Source organism: Crocodylus siamensis, chromosome 4, assembly GCF_052110815.1.
Source record: "Crocodylus siamensis isolate JL-2025a chromosome 4, ASM5211081v1, whole genome shotgun sequence".
NCBI classification, from domain to species: domain Eukaryota; kingdom Metazoa; phylum Chordata; order Crocodylia; family Crocodylidae; genus Crocodylus; species Crocodylus siamensis.
The window spans coordinates 117327828-117346754 of record NC_143398.1 but is presented as its reverse complement, the minus strand read 5'-3'; the positions used below and the strand labels follow the sequence as shown (position 1 = coordinate 117346754).

Here is an 18927-nt window from a genome sequence, read left to right as displayed (position 1 = left end):
CTTAATTAAAGTATCAGAATATTAGCCCCAAATTATTTTCTTGATCTGCTACTTGAATTCTGCTGAAAATGTTTAGCCTTCCTCAGTATTTAAACCTTTATCTGTATCATGCAGGTAGAATTGTTTGCATTGCATTGGATTCACATAATTTAATGGGTAATATAATTTTGGGGGGTAAGGAGGGAATCTTGTTAACCACAAAACAAACTAATTAAACAAACAGATTGAATTTAGCAGCATCTGCATGCTTAGAAGTTTTAAGACGGATGGCTCCTAGGGTTTTTGATTTCAAATGTAACAGCACTGAAGTGATAGATGCCTTAGAAATTGCAGCAGTAAGGTGTGGAATGCCGGGCAAGAGTCTTACCAGTTTGTTAATAACAGTAAAGGATAACAGATGTGTATACTTTATAACCTAAGCCACTCAAGTTAGTCTTGTTCAGTGCAGCCAAGCATGCCTGGGGTAGACCCAAGAGGCTCAGAAAAGAAGCAGCGTCTGAAGACCACTGCTGCTGAAGAAAGAAAGAAATTCTCTAAGAGAGGCAAGGATGCTGGAAACTCAGCTGGATCCAACTCTGAGGAGAAACCTCAGGTGGCCATTTGCTTGCTATTGGTGGAGCTGTGTGAGAGGTTCATCTTTTTTGGCATCGTCTGCAACATGATTGTCTTTTGCACTGTTAAACTAGGCTATTGCAACTATCAGGCAGCCATTGTAAACATGTGCTTTGTAGGTGCCTCCATGTTAACGCCTGTGTTGGTGGGCTGGCTTGCCGAATGTCTGGTGGGGAGGATCAAACTGGTGTATATCTGCACCTTTCTACACTTTCTAGGTAGGTGCTATGCTACAACTGTTTCACCAGCAACATACTTTTTGTATGCGCTTACATTCTGCTAAGACCATAAAATATGCCATTTAACATTTACCTGGAAACTCCAATAATCCTACAACCAGGTGGCCTCTCCCAATGCTTCTAATAGCTACTGCCTTAATTTTTTTTCTGTGCAAGAAGTACAAAAATGTATTTGCTAGCATGTGTTTATGAAGCAGTGCCTTGAGGAAGAACTAAATTATGTTTTAAAAAAATGCTAGATTTTCAAAAACGTTAAGGTATTTTAGGTGCTGTGCTGTTTTGATGCCCAGATTCTGACACCCTAAAAGAGCTTAATTCTTCAAACAAAAAAGTCTTCATCATTTTCTCAAAGTCAGCTCATTGTAAGTGGAGAAACTGGGCGACCAAAGTCACCAGTCACATTGAAAAATTCAATATTTTGATCACTTTCTAAACTTCATAGTTTGCAGTGCATTTCCACAGTGAGTGCAAGTTAATAAGATTCTGTCGTACATAAAAGCTGCATGACTGCCAGGTGAGGTGCCCATAGATGTATATGTTGCATAAATAACTTTTACCTTAAATACAGAAGCTGGATTTTGATGCAGAGTCTGATTAACACTACCACTTTCTGCCTCCTTGTGTGACCCACTGGGGTGTAAAGGACAGGTGACCCTCTTCTAAATAGTTTCCTGGAAATTTGTGTACCTTTTTTCAATCTCCTGGTCTTCCTAGACATTCCCCTCAATACACAGGAGTACTCTACAAGCCATTTTTAATGACCTGCATGCCTTTTGGAAAGGGGGACATCTGAACCTTAGAAAAATCATAATTAGGACAAACCAGTTTAAACAGCATTTGAAAGAAACTGTCTTTCTTTTCAGTGAGTGAAACCCTTTTCCCTCCTAGATAGTTCATAAGGTCACAGTGATGAACTATTTTTTCAGCCTAAACTGGGGTGCTATAAACATTTAGAGAAGGTCTTGAATACAGCTGAGGCAAAATGGCATAGGGAGGCATGAAACAAAGAATTGCTGCTGCTGCTTATCCCACAGCTGGAGAAGTAGCAGCTGGGTTGGAACATCAGTTTGCTTCAGACCTGAGTCAGGTTTCAACCAATGAAAAATTACTGATTGCTGATAAATAAGGTTTTTTACATATGACAGTAGCTAGTTTGAATGTGAACAGTTGTCTTTGTCATGTCTGGAAATGTTTTGGCTGGATATTGCAGCATAATATTTAAAATGGGATTGGCACTTAAATGCTAGATGTATGCCTCAACTAAATGCACCTTCTGTGGATGACTGAACAAAAGAGTAATATTTATTTAAAAGAAAAATAATAATGCAAAAAGGACTGGGAGAGCTGTTGAAAAGTAGTCTGGGAGGAGTGTTGCAGGGGCTGTTTTTCTAAACTACAAAATGAATGAACCACCTAGGCAACATAACCTTTCCTATATTCTTCTTTATTCTGAGCATCAACTTTGCTACCTTCTTATAGGATTTGCCCTTTGAATCTAAATCTAAATAGAATATCAGCACACAAATGGACTGTAATGGTAAATGCAAAATGGAGTCATGGACTCTTTTGATTATAATTCAGGCTACTCGAGTAACTCAGACAACTTAATCCTTCCTTGACAACTATTGAAGGTAGCACAAAGCCTTTTCCAAGGAGGCAGGTAAGTGTGTGTAACAAGGGCAAATTTCTGGTAAATATTTAATATAAAATATTGTTCTGCAGTGAATAAATTGTGTAGGCTAAATGCTGAAAAACTCACTATACCTACTCCATGCACGAGATTTGACTGTGAGACCTCTTTAAATATAGCTGTCCTATCAATCTTCTTGGGATTGGGGCCTCAGACTGTGGTGTTGTGTATCACATCCCTGGTCATGCTTACAGGGCAAGCCTGTGTACAAGTGAATACACTTGTAGTTCAGCCTTCTTCAAACTACAAGGATTTTTTAGGGCTTTGCAATTCACAAGAGATACAGGGCTCACTTTCCAGTCCTAACTGGGCACCTCCAGTCTATGGTATTGTTTCTATTGGATAGGGGATGGAGAAAGCAACCAACAGGGTTACAGCCTAAGTGCTGCCTTGAAGGAGTGGTGGAATGCACACGCACACAGAACTGGCTATACCATAGCTGCTGGCAGGGCAGCAGTCACTGCTGCCCCATGTGCTGTTGCTACCCAGGGCACAGAACTGTCCTATTACACTGCTGCTATCAGGAAATTCCTACTTCCACCTTATTCTGGAACCACAATGAGAAACACTAGTCCCAGAAAAACCAGGAAACTTTCATCAAATTGCTTATTTGAGAGTATACCTCCTGACAGTTGCCAAATTATTTGACAAATGTTGTTCATTTAGCTATAGTGATAAACTAGATCTTTTGGGCTCAAGGAAGCAATTTGTTACTCCATCAAGGAAGATAAAAGAACAAGCACAAATTAGTCATGTTGCCTGAACTTGCATGTCATTTAATTGCATCCTTTTTGCTCCTGGCAAATTTCCAGTGCAGCCCTGACTGAGGCACATGTTAGGCAAGATGCAAGAATTTTTTAGGGTGACACCTTTTCTTGAAGCCAGCTATGTATTTGGGATAGAGTTGGACAAGCTTTTGAATGCAAGACAGTCTTTCTCAGGTTGGTGCTGTCAATCCTGCTAGGGTTGGTGACCTGAGGAAGACTGTCTTGCATTCGAAAGCTTGCCAGACTCTATCCTTATCCCAACTACGTGGTCCAATATCATCCTTGCCTCACCAAATTTCTGGACCATCACAGCTATAACATCACTATTATATACCATGTTATAGTAGTGTGTTAGGGTCACTTTTGCCATTGGCAGTCACTCTTCTTCCTTAATTAAAGTAGCTTCCAGAAAGGTTCTGGACTTGCAGTGGTACCAACTGGCTCTCAATAGAAATGAGTTCCAAGAATGAATGCACTTCATTTTAATCAGTTGCATATGTTCATTTTCTTCCCATTGCAGGTACAGTCTTGCTCCCTCTTGTTGCCTTTCCCTTTGAAGACTTTTTTATAGACAGACACCATATTCTTCATGTCCTAGCCCAAAAGGAGCAGAAAGTAGTGTTCTACTTTGCACTTTTAACAGCATGTCTTGGAACGGGTGGCATTAGAGCAATTCTTTGTCCATTGAGCGCATTCAACCTTGAGGATTATGGACCAAAGGAACTCCTTTCTTTTTTCAACTGGTTAGTGTCTGTGTTGCAACAGGGTAACTAGGGAAAGTGATGATGTTTAACTCAATGCTCAAGTTCATATACTTTTTTTTAAGAAAAAGAATTCATATTACAAATCTTGTTTTTTGGCTATAGCATCTATTTGTCAAAAAAAGTACCTGACTTTCTTTACAGATATACATTTCTAAACTTTTAGGTACCATTGAGATCAGAGTTAATAAAGATCAGGTGCCAGACTGAGCTATTCTACTGAAACAGTGTTATTCTATTTGAGTTCTTAGTTCATGCCACTAAATGACTTTATTTTATTTTAAAAAAACTGTTTGGTAGGTCTGAACTTTTTATTCTCAATGGGCCAGACTCTATAGAGTTGACAACATTTCTTGAACTGAAATATACTACTTTCAGCAGTGCTGGGGGTAATGGTTTGAACTCCAGTTTTAGTAACAGAACTGAATATAGAATACAAGAGGCCTGGTTCTAAGTGATTAGAACCACAAATAAGTCAATTGACTTCTGTGCTTCAGCTTAAATATCTATATATGTCCAGGGCTGGTTGGAAATCCTTTAACCAAACTTTTCCCCATTGGAAAAAGGGATTTAATTTTGAAAATATTTCAACAGAATGTTCCATGCAACTTTTTACATTATACATTTTCATTTCAGTATTTACTTGCTGTACTTCGACATTTACAGATTGGATTTTTTCCAAACTCTGTGTTTTATGAAATGTCATTGTTTTCAATGTTTGTGCTTTTCTTGAGGACAAAATATTGAAATATTGGAATCTGGTTTATGGCAAAAATCTCTTCATTAGACCAGCACTGATGCTTCCTTTCTCAGTCAAGACTGTGAGTCTAAACAGATGCTATTGCCCAGAACTTCTATAGAACCTTTCATCCAAGAAGTGTCAGCCCTGTCAGTACAACCCCCGCCCCGCAAAAAAACAAACAAAAAAAACCCCAGTGCATTTACTTGAATATTGGCAATGTACACTGAAGAAACAATTAGAAAATTATTGGATCATGTCCCTGTTCCATTTGTGATAAGTTTTTAGGCTATTCTAATTTCTCCCCCTCGGTTATGTTCATATTTGGATTAAACCCAAACTTCTGTGCATAAGGCAGCTTTACTAAAGATGGAAGAGTCAGTTTGGTTCCTTAAAGCAGACTCTGCCTCCTTGACCTGCCCAAAGGAGAGGAAAAAAATCTTGGTTTCTGATTCTATTCTGAGTTTTAATCCTTAATTAGCAACATCATTTTGATTAAATAAGACTCCAGGGGATTAAGACTGGAGAGCAATCAGTTCTTCTGAAAGATAGCTCTGGAGAATTTATTGTACTGTGTTCTTAGTCATTCAGAATTGTGTTTAATCAAAGTGACATTTCTCAGTGTTGATTACAAAGGAGACATAATAAGAATGAAGTATTTCCTTTGGGGAATCCAAATGGATCAGTTCTTGGGGCTTTGGAAATAGCAGGAAAGGCACATGTTTGGGGAGTAAAAGAAAAACCTGATTGCTATAATGTTGTTACATCATGATTATAATCCTAGGACTAACAAAATGGGGCTTAGTTCTTAGTATTTCTTCATGCCATTACAACCTCATAAGAATATAATCATAGGCTATTTTCTCTTCTTGGTAGGTTTTATCATGAAAATTAATTTTAAAATATATATTTAATGAATTGTAAACTGTTGCTTTTTAAGAAAGTCTGGATTCTTATCCAAACTGTTTCACTTCAGAAATAAGATTTCAACCTTTCAATACTTCAGCTTGGTGCAGGAAAAAAACAACTTGTGAGTGTGTGGTGTGAAACAGCCTGTAATAAGACCTACATTATGTTTCTAGAGCCTGACTTTATTCTCTAGAATAAAACCATGTAAATAAATAGAATTGCACCAATTAATTAAACTGAGGAGTGAAGATTTGGGCCATCGGTCTAAGGACTGAATTATAAAAACACCCATACAGTTTTGGAGGCACAAAAGAGCTCTTCTTGTCATCCCTAAAGAAGAATAGATGGGGCAGATACACAATATGGACCTTAAGTCTAAGCCAACAATGGAGTTAGAAAAACTGACTTGCCTTGAACATTACTTTGTTAGAAAAGTATGCGTCACAGAGGACTGCTCCATTTTCTGTTTTTGTCTTCCCTTATTTTGCTTTCATGCTTGGTATTAGGCCTGTGCAAAGTGGCTAGTATTCACTTCAGATTCTAATTCAGCTATTTTGGGAGACAGTGATTTCATTTGATGAATCAAATCACTGTCCCAAATTGATTTGGCTGAATCTGATTCGGAGATTCAGCTACTGCCAAATTTCCGAATCAAACAAGCCCTGCCCCCACCCGTTCCCCCAGTCCTGTCAATGGCTGCCCCACCTGGCCCCAGCATCCTGACTCCTTTAAAAAAAAAAAAAAGCTCTGCAATCACTGGCTCCTGCCAGGCCTGAAGGGGGTGATGCCTACTTCCCCCACTTCCCTGCACTATGGGGGGCTCTGCCACGAGCCCTCAGAAGCCCCAACAGTTGCTGCAGCATCCAGTAAGTGCAGGGATTTTTTTTTTGATTTTTTTTTTAAAGAGATGGGACACTGGGACCGGGCAGTGCAGCCATCGACGGAGCTGGGAGAGCAGGAGGGGGATGGGGGTTCATGGCAGAGCCCCCATACAGTGTGGGGCAGTGGGGGGAAGCAGGGATTCCCCCCCTCAGGAGACAGTGAGTGTGGGGTTGTTTTTTGGGGGCGGGTTTAGAGCCAGGAGCTGGGCTGGGAGAGAGTGGGCAGGGGTCTGAAGGTGCTCAGAGGGGCTGGAGGAGCAGCTGCACAGTACTACATTGTAGCTTTCCTGCTTTCTATTTAAAAAGTAATTCAGGGCTTATTACATAGGTCTATTTGGCCGCCTTAGACACTTGACTTCGTTATTAACCGAAGTACAAGTGAAGAGCAATACAAAGTTTTCTACGTGTTTTGAATATCTCAACTGTCATATAAAGAGTGTCTAGAATGAAGGGATTGGTTGCTTTGATGCCAAGATAGTCTTTGGACTCAGTGTAGGGTCTTCCACAAAAGGGCAAATGTGGTGTACCTCATAACTTAATATTATATTGGTCACAAAATGAATCTAAGTCATGAGTTTTGTAGACCTAAGTTTTGTTGCTAATGGCTGCATCTAAATGACACACTGACTGTACAGTAACTTGTGACTACTGCACAGTAATGTCACATGGCAGGAAGTGTGATGCGACATTACTGTGCAATAGTCACAAGCTACTGCATAGTCAGCATCATGAAAAAAACATTCCTCAGCCCAACTGCGCAGTAACTCGTTACTGTGCAGTCATTTAGTACTTGTTTAGTACAATAACGATGGCACAGTCAGCATCTCATGTAGACATGGCCAATGAGTGTTATTTCTTTTAAATAGCTGCTGCTTTTAAGTCAATTCAGACTATCTATTTCAAAAGTGAGTGATAATACTAGGTGCATCTACATGCTCATTAATGCACTTTTGCTAATGGAAGCTTAAACTTAATAATTGTAAGGAAAAAGACACAGTAGCCTATTTTAATGTGCATTAGTGGAAAGGCACAGGGTTTTTTTTGTTTTGGTTTCTTTTGGTGATGCTTAAATGCACATTAAAATAGGCTAAAGCTCATTAAAGTGCATATGTAGTGGGTAGTGGGGCCAAATTTTGAAGCATTTTTAAAGGTGCCCTATCTAAATTCTTCTCACAGTTTTCATGCTAGGCATCTCTAATCCTCAACACTGGCCATTTCAAGGTGTGTCAGGAGAATGGCCAAAAGAAAGTAAATAGAGGTTTAGTATTTACTTTCTCACAGTACAAGAACTAGGGGTCACAAAATGAAACTTGTACATAGTAAGTTTAAAACTAACTAAAGGAAGTTCTTTTTCATACGGCATATAATTAAAGTTTGGAATGCATTGCTACCAGATGTTGTGGAAGTTGACATTATAGACAGATTCAAAAAGGGAATGGACACATTTTTGGAGGAAAAGGGCATCAGTAACTATTGAGTAAAGGAGTTAGGGGTGGGTACTGGTAGATATGCGGGGATGCTGCTCCAACGGTCTGTAATTACGGAGTGTCAAAACAGACTTGATTAGTCAAGCCTCTGTCTTGTGTATTCAGTGTCCCCACAATTCAAAATGGTGCTGGGGGCACTTTAAAACTCATTGAATGTTCTTTAGATAAAGCACCCCACCACCATTTTGAAGTGCAGGATGCTGAGTAAGAGAGATGCTGCTGGTGCTTTAACTAGAGCGGCTCTCAGAGCCACACTAATTGTAGTGCCCTCACCCTGCCCCTGCACATGCCCACAGTGTCTGAATCAGAAATTCCTAGATCTTAAATGCTGGAGGCTGCAAGTGAGAATAGGGATAGTGGAAAAGACCCTGGTTGTATACAGTTCACTCCCCCTTGGGAGATGGACCTATGGTCTGGCTAAGTAAATAGCTATTCTTTGGTTCTTGTAAGAATTAAGTAAGCTTCTTTGGCTTGTGTTACGCAGGATGTCAGAGTAAATTACTGAAGGGAGCATTGCAGTTTTAAAATAAATCTATGAATTTATCAAAATCAAATCCCTCAAATTCATTGAAAATTGAAGCTGAATATTTAAGGCTGCTTTGAGATCTCCAGCATTGTGTCTACAGAATGTTTTTGAAAGGCATCTTGACCAAAGCTCTTTAAGAGGAAAGTCAGCAACACTGCAGGAAGAAGAGCATGTCAGCAAGTCATGTATAAGATGAGAATGCCCTAAATAGGATAATTTAATACTGAAATGAGACGCAGGAGATTTAACTGAAGCATTTATGATTATGAAGGATACAATAAAAATTGATCAGTTTCTTCCTCTTGTGTTGTCCCATAATGAGGATAAAAGGCTATTGGCTAAAAGAACAGCCAGCAAATTTGGTTAACAGGAGCAAACAAACATCTTTGCTACCCCACAAGAGTTAATTACTTAAACCCCACAGGTGTAGCAAGGCAATTCTTCCCCCTGAGAGATGCTGGTGTGCTGGGCTAGCAGAAGCAGTACTGGTATTTTTTGTGCTCCCCTGTTAATTATGCTACTACTAAACCCCACATTTTGAAATAATGTTTAGTGCAGCATGTAAGCTGTCAAAATCCACTGGCATAAAAGATCCCAGCCCACTAATCTGGCTGCAATTGACTTCCAACTTTAGTTCTGCATATATTGTAGGTATTAACATTTGTGGTGGCTGAAGAGTGATCTGCTAGGATTGGTAAGGCTACCTATCCTTTGTGTAGAGCAGTGTTCTGAATCTTGTTAGACTCAGGGCAGCTGTCAGAAACTGTTAGCTCTTAGCTCCTCCCTGCCACCTTTTCTTTGACTATGGAAAAATAACAAGTACCATATTTACTCAGGTCCCAGACGAGTTGCCCCCAAATCCTTTTTTGAAACTGAATGGGTCTGTCATGTGAATTGTATGTAACAGTTCACCTGCAGCATTCTTCAACTGATTTCACAGCAGCCCAGGGTAATGTGGCACCTTGCTTGAGAATTACTGGTATATAGAATTGTATTATTGGCATTATGGGGGGGGGTTGCACTTTTCTGCAAAGATTCAGGAGTTTTGTAAACTCGGGCATTTAAAAAAATCCATAAAGTAATTACCGTGTGTGTGTGTGTTTGTGTGTGAGAGAGAGATTTTTTAAAAAGGTGGTACTTTTTGTTTTGGCTTTCAGACCTTTTGGTCTTTTTTGTACAATAGTGATAACTAGAAATGTTATCTCTTGCATAAGTGAAAGCGGGGATTCTCCTAAAATTGCCCAATTACTATGGGTACACAAAATAGGCCATATTCAATTTGGATTTGGATTCAGCTTGAACCAGGGACCGCGATTCGATAACTCGTTGATTCGGATAACTGTCCCCAATTCGGCTGAATCAGAATCTGAAGAATCGATGCTGATTTGGAGAAGCAGTGATTCGGACATAGACACAGCTTTAAATGTTTTTTCTTCATACCTCAAGGTGCCAGGTGTGGCTCATGAATGCTGAGATACTGGGGTGGGTGGAGCACCCTGCAGGAGCACAGAGCCTCCCCCCCGGCATACTTGGTGGCAAACCCAGAAGTGGACCTGGGTTCCAGTCCACTTCCAGGTCCACCAGGGAGCATGCAGGCCCTCCCCCCATCACATCCCCATGGCTCAGTAATTGGCTGCGAGGGGACCTGAGGTGTCCCCCAGACTCAGGAAGCACTAGTCACCAAGGTGGAGGGACACGGGGGACAGGAGGGGCCTCCATGCTCTCCCCAGCAGACCCAGAAGTGGATGGGAAGTGCCTCTAATCCACTTCCAAGTCTGCTGCCAAGTCCACTGGGAACCACCTCTCCCCCCCACGCACACGGGCTCCTGTGGAATGCTCCATCCACCCCACCATTGCAACATTGACGGACGAGCCACCTGCTACCTTGAGGTGTGTAGAAAAAACATTTAATGCTTTGTCTGTCTGAATCTCTGAATCTTTCCAAATCTCTCTGAATCAATATGGAGGGTACTGATTCAATTTGGAGGCTTTAAAGGGTCTCCTGATTTGATCTGGATTTAGAGATTCGGCCACCAAATCAGGCCGAATCTCCACTGAATCAAATCAGGGGCTGAAGCTTTGCATGGCCCTACTGATTACTGAACTGCAGCTTTAAGAAAAGCCCCAAATGTTTCATAGTTTCTAGGGTTGGAAGGGACCTGAGTAGATCATTTAGTCTGACCCCCTGCCATGGCAGGAAAGAGTACTGGGGTCAAATGACCTCAGCAACGTGTACATCTAACCTCCTCTTAAAGACCCCCAGGGTAAGAGCCAGTTGGTTATGAGATCCCTATAGAGTTTCAAGACTTAATAACATACTAATAATATTACTTACTGGCTTGGCTGCTCATTTGAGCTCAAATGAGAATATCTGATTTGCTGTTAGATCAGCATCAGTATCTGTAGACTCTCTCTAGTGCTGCTTGTCTAGAACCATGAATATTTACTGTATTTTATGGTGTATAAGTCAAGTTTTGAAGTCCAATTTTTGTATCAAACTCAACTTATACACCATACCACATAAAAAAATCAGGGACAGGGATGGGCTTAGCTGAGCTTGGCATTCAACTGGTGTGGCCTCATCTCCTGCCAGTAGCACATGCTAGCTGAGTGCTAAGACCAGACCCATTTTCAGGGGATGGGGGACAGAGCTGGGGTAGCCTGGGCTCAGCTGGCATGGCTCTGATTTATAGACCATGCCTATGTAAATCTTTACCTTTCAAATTGGAAGCCAGGGGTTGACCTATACACCATGTCAACCTATACACTGTGAAATACGGTAACTATGTTTGCTTCAGCCCACCTGCTTGGTATTCTCTCTGTGCACCTTCAAAATGGTGGGATTTTAATTATGCTTTCTTCTTACATTAGTTCCCCACCCCTGGCTTTTGCAAGTGTAGGTATCAGGTTGTTAGTATAGCAGGGCTGGCATTGCTATGTCTATATCACATTTCTAAGCAAGTGATATCAGAAGCCAGACCAGACTTCAAATAATCAACCTTCACAAATTTTGCTTGTGAGCAAAGATGGATCTTGAATATTTTAAGGAAAAAGTCAGCTAGGAGATGTCATTGTTAATCCTGAACTGTTTGACTTTATTACGCAGGCAATAGCTGAGTTAAACGCATTTACGATGTGTATGCCATGATAGTCAACTAAGCATGTAGACTGCAATGCTTCAAAAACATCTAAGTTGTCTGACCTAAGAATTGCTTTTGTAAATATATAACAACTCACTCAGATCTACTGTCCATACTTCTGTTTTAATCTCATGCCTATTGGAGTGAACTTTGATATAAACCACTGAGTGAAAATACTCGTATATGGCATACCAATGTTGTAAAAATAAACTTTTGACCTCTCAGTGTTTAAAATAATATTCTTTTTGGCAAAGGAATTGTATTCTTAAAGATAGGTAGCCTCTTCTCTTGTATCCCTCCTAAGATAATTTTTGTCTGGTTTCCATAGGTTTTATTGGCTAGTTAACTTAAATTCAGCAGTTGTCTTTGTCAGCATTTCTTACATCCAGCAATCTGTGGCCAAGAACCTGGGTTTTCTTCTTCCATTTGTATCTGCATTTATGGTCATGATCACAATTCATATGGTACACAGTGAAATGATTTACAAGCCCAAAAAAGGTAAGAAGTAAATATCTGTCTCTTAGAGATCATTTTAAATGTGTTATTTCAACAATATTTTAAATCTGTTTTGTCTGGAATTATTCAAGGCCTATCCTGCTAAAGGATTAACTCTGGTAAAGAGCTAAACATTGATCCAGTCCCTTGAAGAATCAGACCAAGAAATAATTATTAGAGGTTGCTGCCTCTCAGCAGTTTCAATACAGTAAAAGCTGTGTTATCTGACACTTTACCATCAGGAATGCTCCATTAACCAGCATCTATCATAGACGGCATCTGTTGTTTATGGCAGTGGACCAACGCAGCAAAAGCGAAACCAGAAGTCCCACCATGGCACTTTTAGTTTTGCCGCTACAAGCCATGTCCCACTTCTTCCTCAAGAACCATGGCCCAGGGCAAAGCAGCCTGCGCAGGGCCCCACTGCCCGTCTCCCAGCACACTGACGCTGGCCAAAGACGTCTCCAACCCACTTGGCTAGACAGAAGCTCTCAGATAACCGGCTTATTTGATTAACCATCACCCCCCTGTTCCCTATGGATGCTGGATAACAGAGTTTTTACTGTACTTATTTTTATGTTAAAGCTGTCATTCTTAGCATATAAGCTGCTGCATGTAAAAAATAAACTGTTAAGAATCATAGGGTGCATCTGCACATGCAAATGCTCTGGGATGGGTTTAGTCTAGAGTAATTTACACATGCAGGGAAAGTGGGAACAGATTCTCACCCCTGTGGGTCCTGCACCGGCCCCCTGCATTATCCAGGGGGAACTCTGGGCTCCCCCTGGGTGCTAGCCCGGAGCTGGCAGGAAGCATGCATCCAGGAGACAGCTGTCTCTTAGCAGAGCTGCCTACTGCCAATTTGGGCTCTGCCATCGGAGCCCAGATAGAGACTACGTTCCCCTGGCCTGGCAGCAGGGAGGTCCCAGCCCCCACTCCACAATCACAACCTCAAAGCAGGGGCTGGGAGATTCTTATCTCCCAGCTTCAGCTCTGTGATCACAATCAGGGAGCAGGGGTTTTGGTGGCAGAGCCTGCCCCAGCAGCAGGCAGCTCCCAGTGGCAGGGAGCAATGTCTCTGCTGCTGCCCAGCCATCTACACACATTGGTACTGTGCAGTGATTACTTGTGAGTAATTTGCTATTTGTATTTACAGATGGCACATGTACTCAGGATTAGAGCAAATCACTGAGTGTGTCTACACCTGACACTACATGCAAGAGGGAGACTGCAACAGTCAATACATAAAGCTACCAAAAAAGCCTTTAAGCCAAAATAAACCTTTTTTTCAATAGAGGAAAAAGTAGTTTGTATCTGTATTCATATACTATGGTTATCATTTATGGAAGTGGTTCTCAACCTTTTTAGACTTGAGGCACTCCTTGATAGGCTAGAGGCACCCCTTAGCAAGTCTCAAATCTTAGATTTCACACACTGGTTTTTTTTAACTGAAAAAGAAGAGCATTTCCTTTCTTGCAAAGAACGTGGAAAGACCACAATAGGTCTGACTACTTATCTCGAGAATCATGTTTGCACACCTCATGGTGCAAGCATTGTGTGGCATCTCACAGCACCCTTGAAAGGATCAGAGGGCATCCCGGTGTACCACAGCACCCTGGTCGAGCATTACTTGTTTATAAAACCTTCAGGCCAAAAGTGACCTGTTAGCAGGTCTAAGGTCCAAGATCAGATGAAGATCCAACTCCATAATGCTCCCATCTGCCTGGGATTCCATTTACATAAGTGGAGTCAGAACAAACCTTGCTTCCCCAGGGTTTTAGTTTTATTTGTGAATAAACCATTTGTGAATTTGGTCAGAACATAATTGACTTGAGGAGATTTTATATTTAAATCACATGTCTTGAGCCAGCCTCTCTGGTATCTACATTAGGAAAATCATGGCAGTGTGAACTCACTGCTCCACCTTACTGAGATCTTTATGTTCAGAACACAGAAAAGAGAGGAAATACCATGAGTTTGTGGCTAATGTAAGTTGCCTTAGATAGGCATGGTAGTCCATAAAACTAATACAGTTTCTGTATATGTTAGGGCTGGTTTTAACATGTAGTTGTGGCAGTTGGAGCCTAGCAAAACCAAGATTTGAGTGAATATTTGACCAGGTACCTACATTAAGCCCCAACCTGCCACAGTTAAATTGTTACTAGTTTTAAAGCTAGACGGGTATGTTTGCATGAGTTGCAATAAAACCATTTGACCAGGCAGTAGATATACCTATCATGTTAATCACTCCATAGAACCAGTGTAAGCAGAACTTGCTTGTATCATTGCTCAGTATTTTTTCTGAAGAACTATATTTACCTTGATTAATATATATATTTTTCAAATGTCAGGATTGCTCATCTCCAAAATAATATTTGGTAGCCTTTCTCCCTCAAAACAATACCTCATCTCTTATTTGGCTCCTTTCAATAAGATGACTACACTGGAAATTCTTCAGAACTATAATTCAAATCCTTAGGTGACCGCAAAGAAATTATTCTTATATGTGGTCCCTTTTTATTTTAAGGTAACTTTTCAGATGAAGGCCGTGCATTCCGTTATGTTTAGCTGTCAAGCAAGGACTTCATTTGCATTTCTTCCCACTGCTATAATTTTAAGAACTGGCAAGTGACCAAAGATGGGAAAAGTGTGTATCTACCATCTTGAGTGCGATGTGGGCTCTTTTTTTATTATAATTAAAGAGCACGGATTAGAACAAGGTCATGGTATCTGAACATCGGAGGCAAAGACTGAAATAAAAAAGGAAAAATTACTTCCCAAAAGTCCTTCTCCTAACATCAGTACAGCTTAACATTTCCAAAGACATATTAAAAATTTCAACAATTTATTAAGTACATGCTGGGGTAAATATTTATCCATAAGTGCTGCATTTTATACATGCCTCACCCTTTCCTTTTTCTCCTCCTATCCTCTTTTTTCTTATCCTGTTATCCCTGCATTTGCCAAGAGCTAGCCTTTCTTTAAAAGAAAAGGTGAAATTCTGGCCCCAATGATGTATGTGACAAAAATCCTGTTACCTTCAGTAGGGCAAAAATTTCATCTTAATTGTCCCTTAAATCAAACTTCAGTTGCAGTCATTCAGGCTTCCACATAGCTTGAGTTCCAGCTTTGTCTTCCTCACTTCTCTGTGCCTGCAACCTGTTTGGACCTTTGCAAAGCGGTCAGAGGGTTTTATAGGAATTTGAGTCTGAAAGTACGAAGAGAAGGAAGCAAAATGATTTATTAGGAAATACATTGAAATATCAGGACTCAGGGTTAATTGGCATCTATCTCATTTTTCCTTTCAATGAGAACAATAGAAGAATGAAAAGATTTCTTTTAATGGTTCATGTTTTGAAGGAATTAAAATGTTCGTGGATGCAGTTTAGAATACATCAAGTATGCTACAGTGAAAAGACTTCTTATGATGTAGCCCTTTCTTTTTACATCATACCCATTTATTAGTAAATGGTTACAGCTGTTTTAAGGTCTTGATCCAGGAAGGTTCTGACTATCTCTTGTAAGCTTTAATTCCTACAGGAGTTGGAAAACTGCCTCCAAAACTGACCTGTAACTGCACCAGTTCCTAGTATTCTTATGCTTTGTAATAGCACAATATGTTGTATGGGGCAAAGCTAGAGATTAGCCCATTTTTTACTTCAAATTGCCAGTAACCCCATAACCACCAAAGGTGATGTATCCCTTTTAATTTAACACTTTTGTTTCATTTCTTAGCAGTGATTGAAGAATCCAAATCTATGCCATTTTTCTTTCTTGGATCAGGTTGTCTTAGCTTGAATACTACTACAGCATCTTAATATTTCTTTCTTGGCTTTTTGGTTTGACCTCAGGATAATCTAGATCCCACCAGCCAGCTATACAGATCCTTTCAAACAATGGCAGGTGGGAGTCAGAGAATTAGGTCGTAATTATGATGAAGCACTCTCACATTAGGAACTGGACTGAGAAGTCTAAGTGCATTTCACCTAGCCTCATTCATGACTATCTAAAGATAATATTTTTAGAAATTATCTGACTTTAAAATATAATTATAAAATACTCCCTCACTCCTGAAAGTCCCCTGACTCTTTTTTTCTCTTAGCTTTGCCTCATAACTCTTAGTTGACTTCGGTTAACAAAGAATAGTTCATTACTGCATTGAATAGAAAATTACTTGGCTCAAATCAATATAGAAAGCCAAAGTAAAAGATAATAATAAAATAGTTTTAAACATAATATAGTATCTCAATGTGGCAGTCAACAGGTATTATAAAAAAACAAACAAAGAAAACCACCTTTCTTCCCAGCAGAGGTTGCTTAACTATAGTTGGACTCTCTGGGGTGTAAGTTGTAACCAAATTTGGTTCCATATGTTCAAGCTGTCTCCTAAAACTGAATGCTTTTGCACAAATCTGGTCTGTTATGCGAGTTGGAAAATAAGCCAGGCAAATCATATCAAGTTCTGTGTGTTGGGTTTTGTTTTTTTGGGTTTTTTTTTTTTGCATTCTTTCAAAGACACTTGGCTTGTCTTGCATTTGGCAGCAAATAAAGTGCATTGATGCATGATGTCTCTGATCATTCGCAGGTAGTCCTCTGCTGACAACTTTTGGGGTAGTTGTTAATGCACTGAAAATGTGTCGTGTGAGATACTACCACTTTTGTGGAGATATGACAAGCTGGTTAGACCATGCCAAAGAAAACTATGGTGGCTGGTATAGTGAGATTCATGTGGAAAGCACAAAATCACTCGTCAGGCTCTTTCCATTATTTGCCTTCCAAATTCTATATAGGACTTGCATTATGCAGGTAAGTAAACAGCTTTTAATCCTAAATCTCATCTCTTCCCCCCATACTCCCATTAAGTTTTTAAAATATATTAATTTTGTACTATATTTTGGCATGAATTCTATCAGTTGTGTTACCAAAAGAGTGACTCAAGTAGTTTCTCATGATTGACCTATATGGAACCAGCTTGCTTAGCATTTGGGAGGGGCCCTCACATGATGCAAGAAGAAATATTGATAATTGATTAGATGTTAAAGAACCATTCTTGTTCGAATGCCCAGTGATAGAGGACTTACTTTGTTTTCAGTGAGGATACGAGTACTTAAGATATTAAAAATTTAAACCCGAGAAATACCATTACGCAGTTTGAGGATGCTAGAGAGAATTAATTTGATTTTTTTCTGCCTCCCTAAATTTTTTAAATTGTTTATCACCCTTACTGTTCTGGAGGGAGGGTTTGTTGCTGGTGTGTGTATATGTCCCTTCAGAAATGAGTGTATTTTTTTTTCAGTGCTGGATGAAATGATTCTTTCATAGCCCAAGTACTATTATTGTATTATTTCTGCTGCTGGGTAAAAAGTAATATAGAAATGTAAGTGTCATACAAATCAACTTAAGTTTCCATGATTCCTTCAAAGTAATTTTTGACTGGATGTTCCAGGTTAAGATGAAATTTTCAAGGTAGTTTACCCTGTGGCAACTTGCATAACAGTAAATTATTGAACCAGCTTGGAGCTTCATATTTACTGATTGGTGCTAAAATTAGTGCAGAGCCTGCTTAAGAAAAACCTTACAATGCCTTATCTTAATTATACTCCTATTATTGACATTCATTCTTGAGACATCCTTACGCTAAAAAAAGTTGAAGTTGACACTAGACATTACTAGCCAGTACAAGGTGAAACGGAACATCTAGTGACACTGATTATAATCAGAATACTCAGCCATATATTTTTTAAAAGCATTTAAACTTTTAGAAAGCAATGATTTTTGTACTTGAGATGGAAACAGCAATGATTTCAATTCCATAGAACCTTTGCCTCGGTTTAGGCTATCGATTAATATTTCTTCTGTAAAGATTAATAGTATTTTCCCCATATTTTTAACTCAGCTGGTTTCTGGCCTATGAGTTATACTGCTGATAACATTTTTCCTATTAATAAAGGTCAATTCTCATATGCAATTGGTAAATGCAACCTATAGGTTGCATGACAATGTTTCTAACTTTAAGGAGTTTAGCTACTGTTTCTTTATCGTGCATTTTTTTTACATGGTTTATATCCTCTTCAGTAGGTGAGGGGTGGAAAAATCTTTTTTTTTTTTTCTTACAGTGTTGAAATGACATTGTAGCCATGATTGTCCAGGAAATATGCAAGTGGCAAGCATTTCTGTGGGTGATCGATTTTATTGGACCAATTGCATGGTTGGGACAAACTTAAACAAGTTTTCGGGTATCACAATACCCTACACCTAAGGAAGGTTATAAAAATCCACAGATGCCTACTCAAATACATAGAATTAATGGGGTCATTAGATGTGGGTTTGGTAAGAATTTCCTTAGAGCACATCAGAAAAGACATGTTTGAGTGGGTCACCCTTGTTCTCAAGCATATAGCAGGAGCAGAAGAGTTAGAAAGAGAGATTAAAATAGGAGATGAGATCAGAATTCTGTATCAACTTAGTTGTAACTGTCCTATGTATCCTAGACAACTCATTTTTCTTCCTTTCAGTCACTGAAATGGAAATACGGATAGTTCTGTGTCATATAGATGAACTCTCCCTATGTTTGTGAAAAACAGATATAGTAAAAATATCTAATATACCACTATGATGGGGGATTTTATTTGGAGAAAAAAAAATCAATGTAAGGTACTACAGGAAGTACAAAGCATCTAC

At 39.6% G+C, this 18927-nt stretch overlaps 1 protein-coding gene across 1 annotated transcript in view; it reads left to right on the top strand.

The window, feature by feature from the left end:
- The first annotated feature begins 454 nt into the window (after positions 1-454).
- Positions 455-18927, top strand: part of SLC15A5 (solute carrier family 15 member 5) — a 50107-nt gene continuing 31634 nt past the window's right edge. Inside the window, exons 1-4 of the mRNA XM_090041602.1 lie at positions 455-830; positions 3829-4051; positions 12080-12249; positions 16832-17052. Of these exons, the coding sequence (XP_089897728.1) occupies positions 455-830; positions 3829-4051; positions 12080-12249; positions 16832-17052 (990 nt within the window). The remainder of the gene's footprint in view (positions 831-3828; positions 4052-12079; positions 12250-16831; positions 17053-18927) is intronic.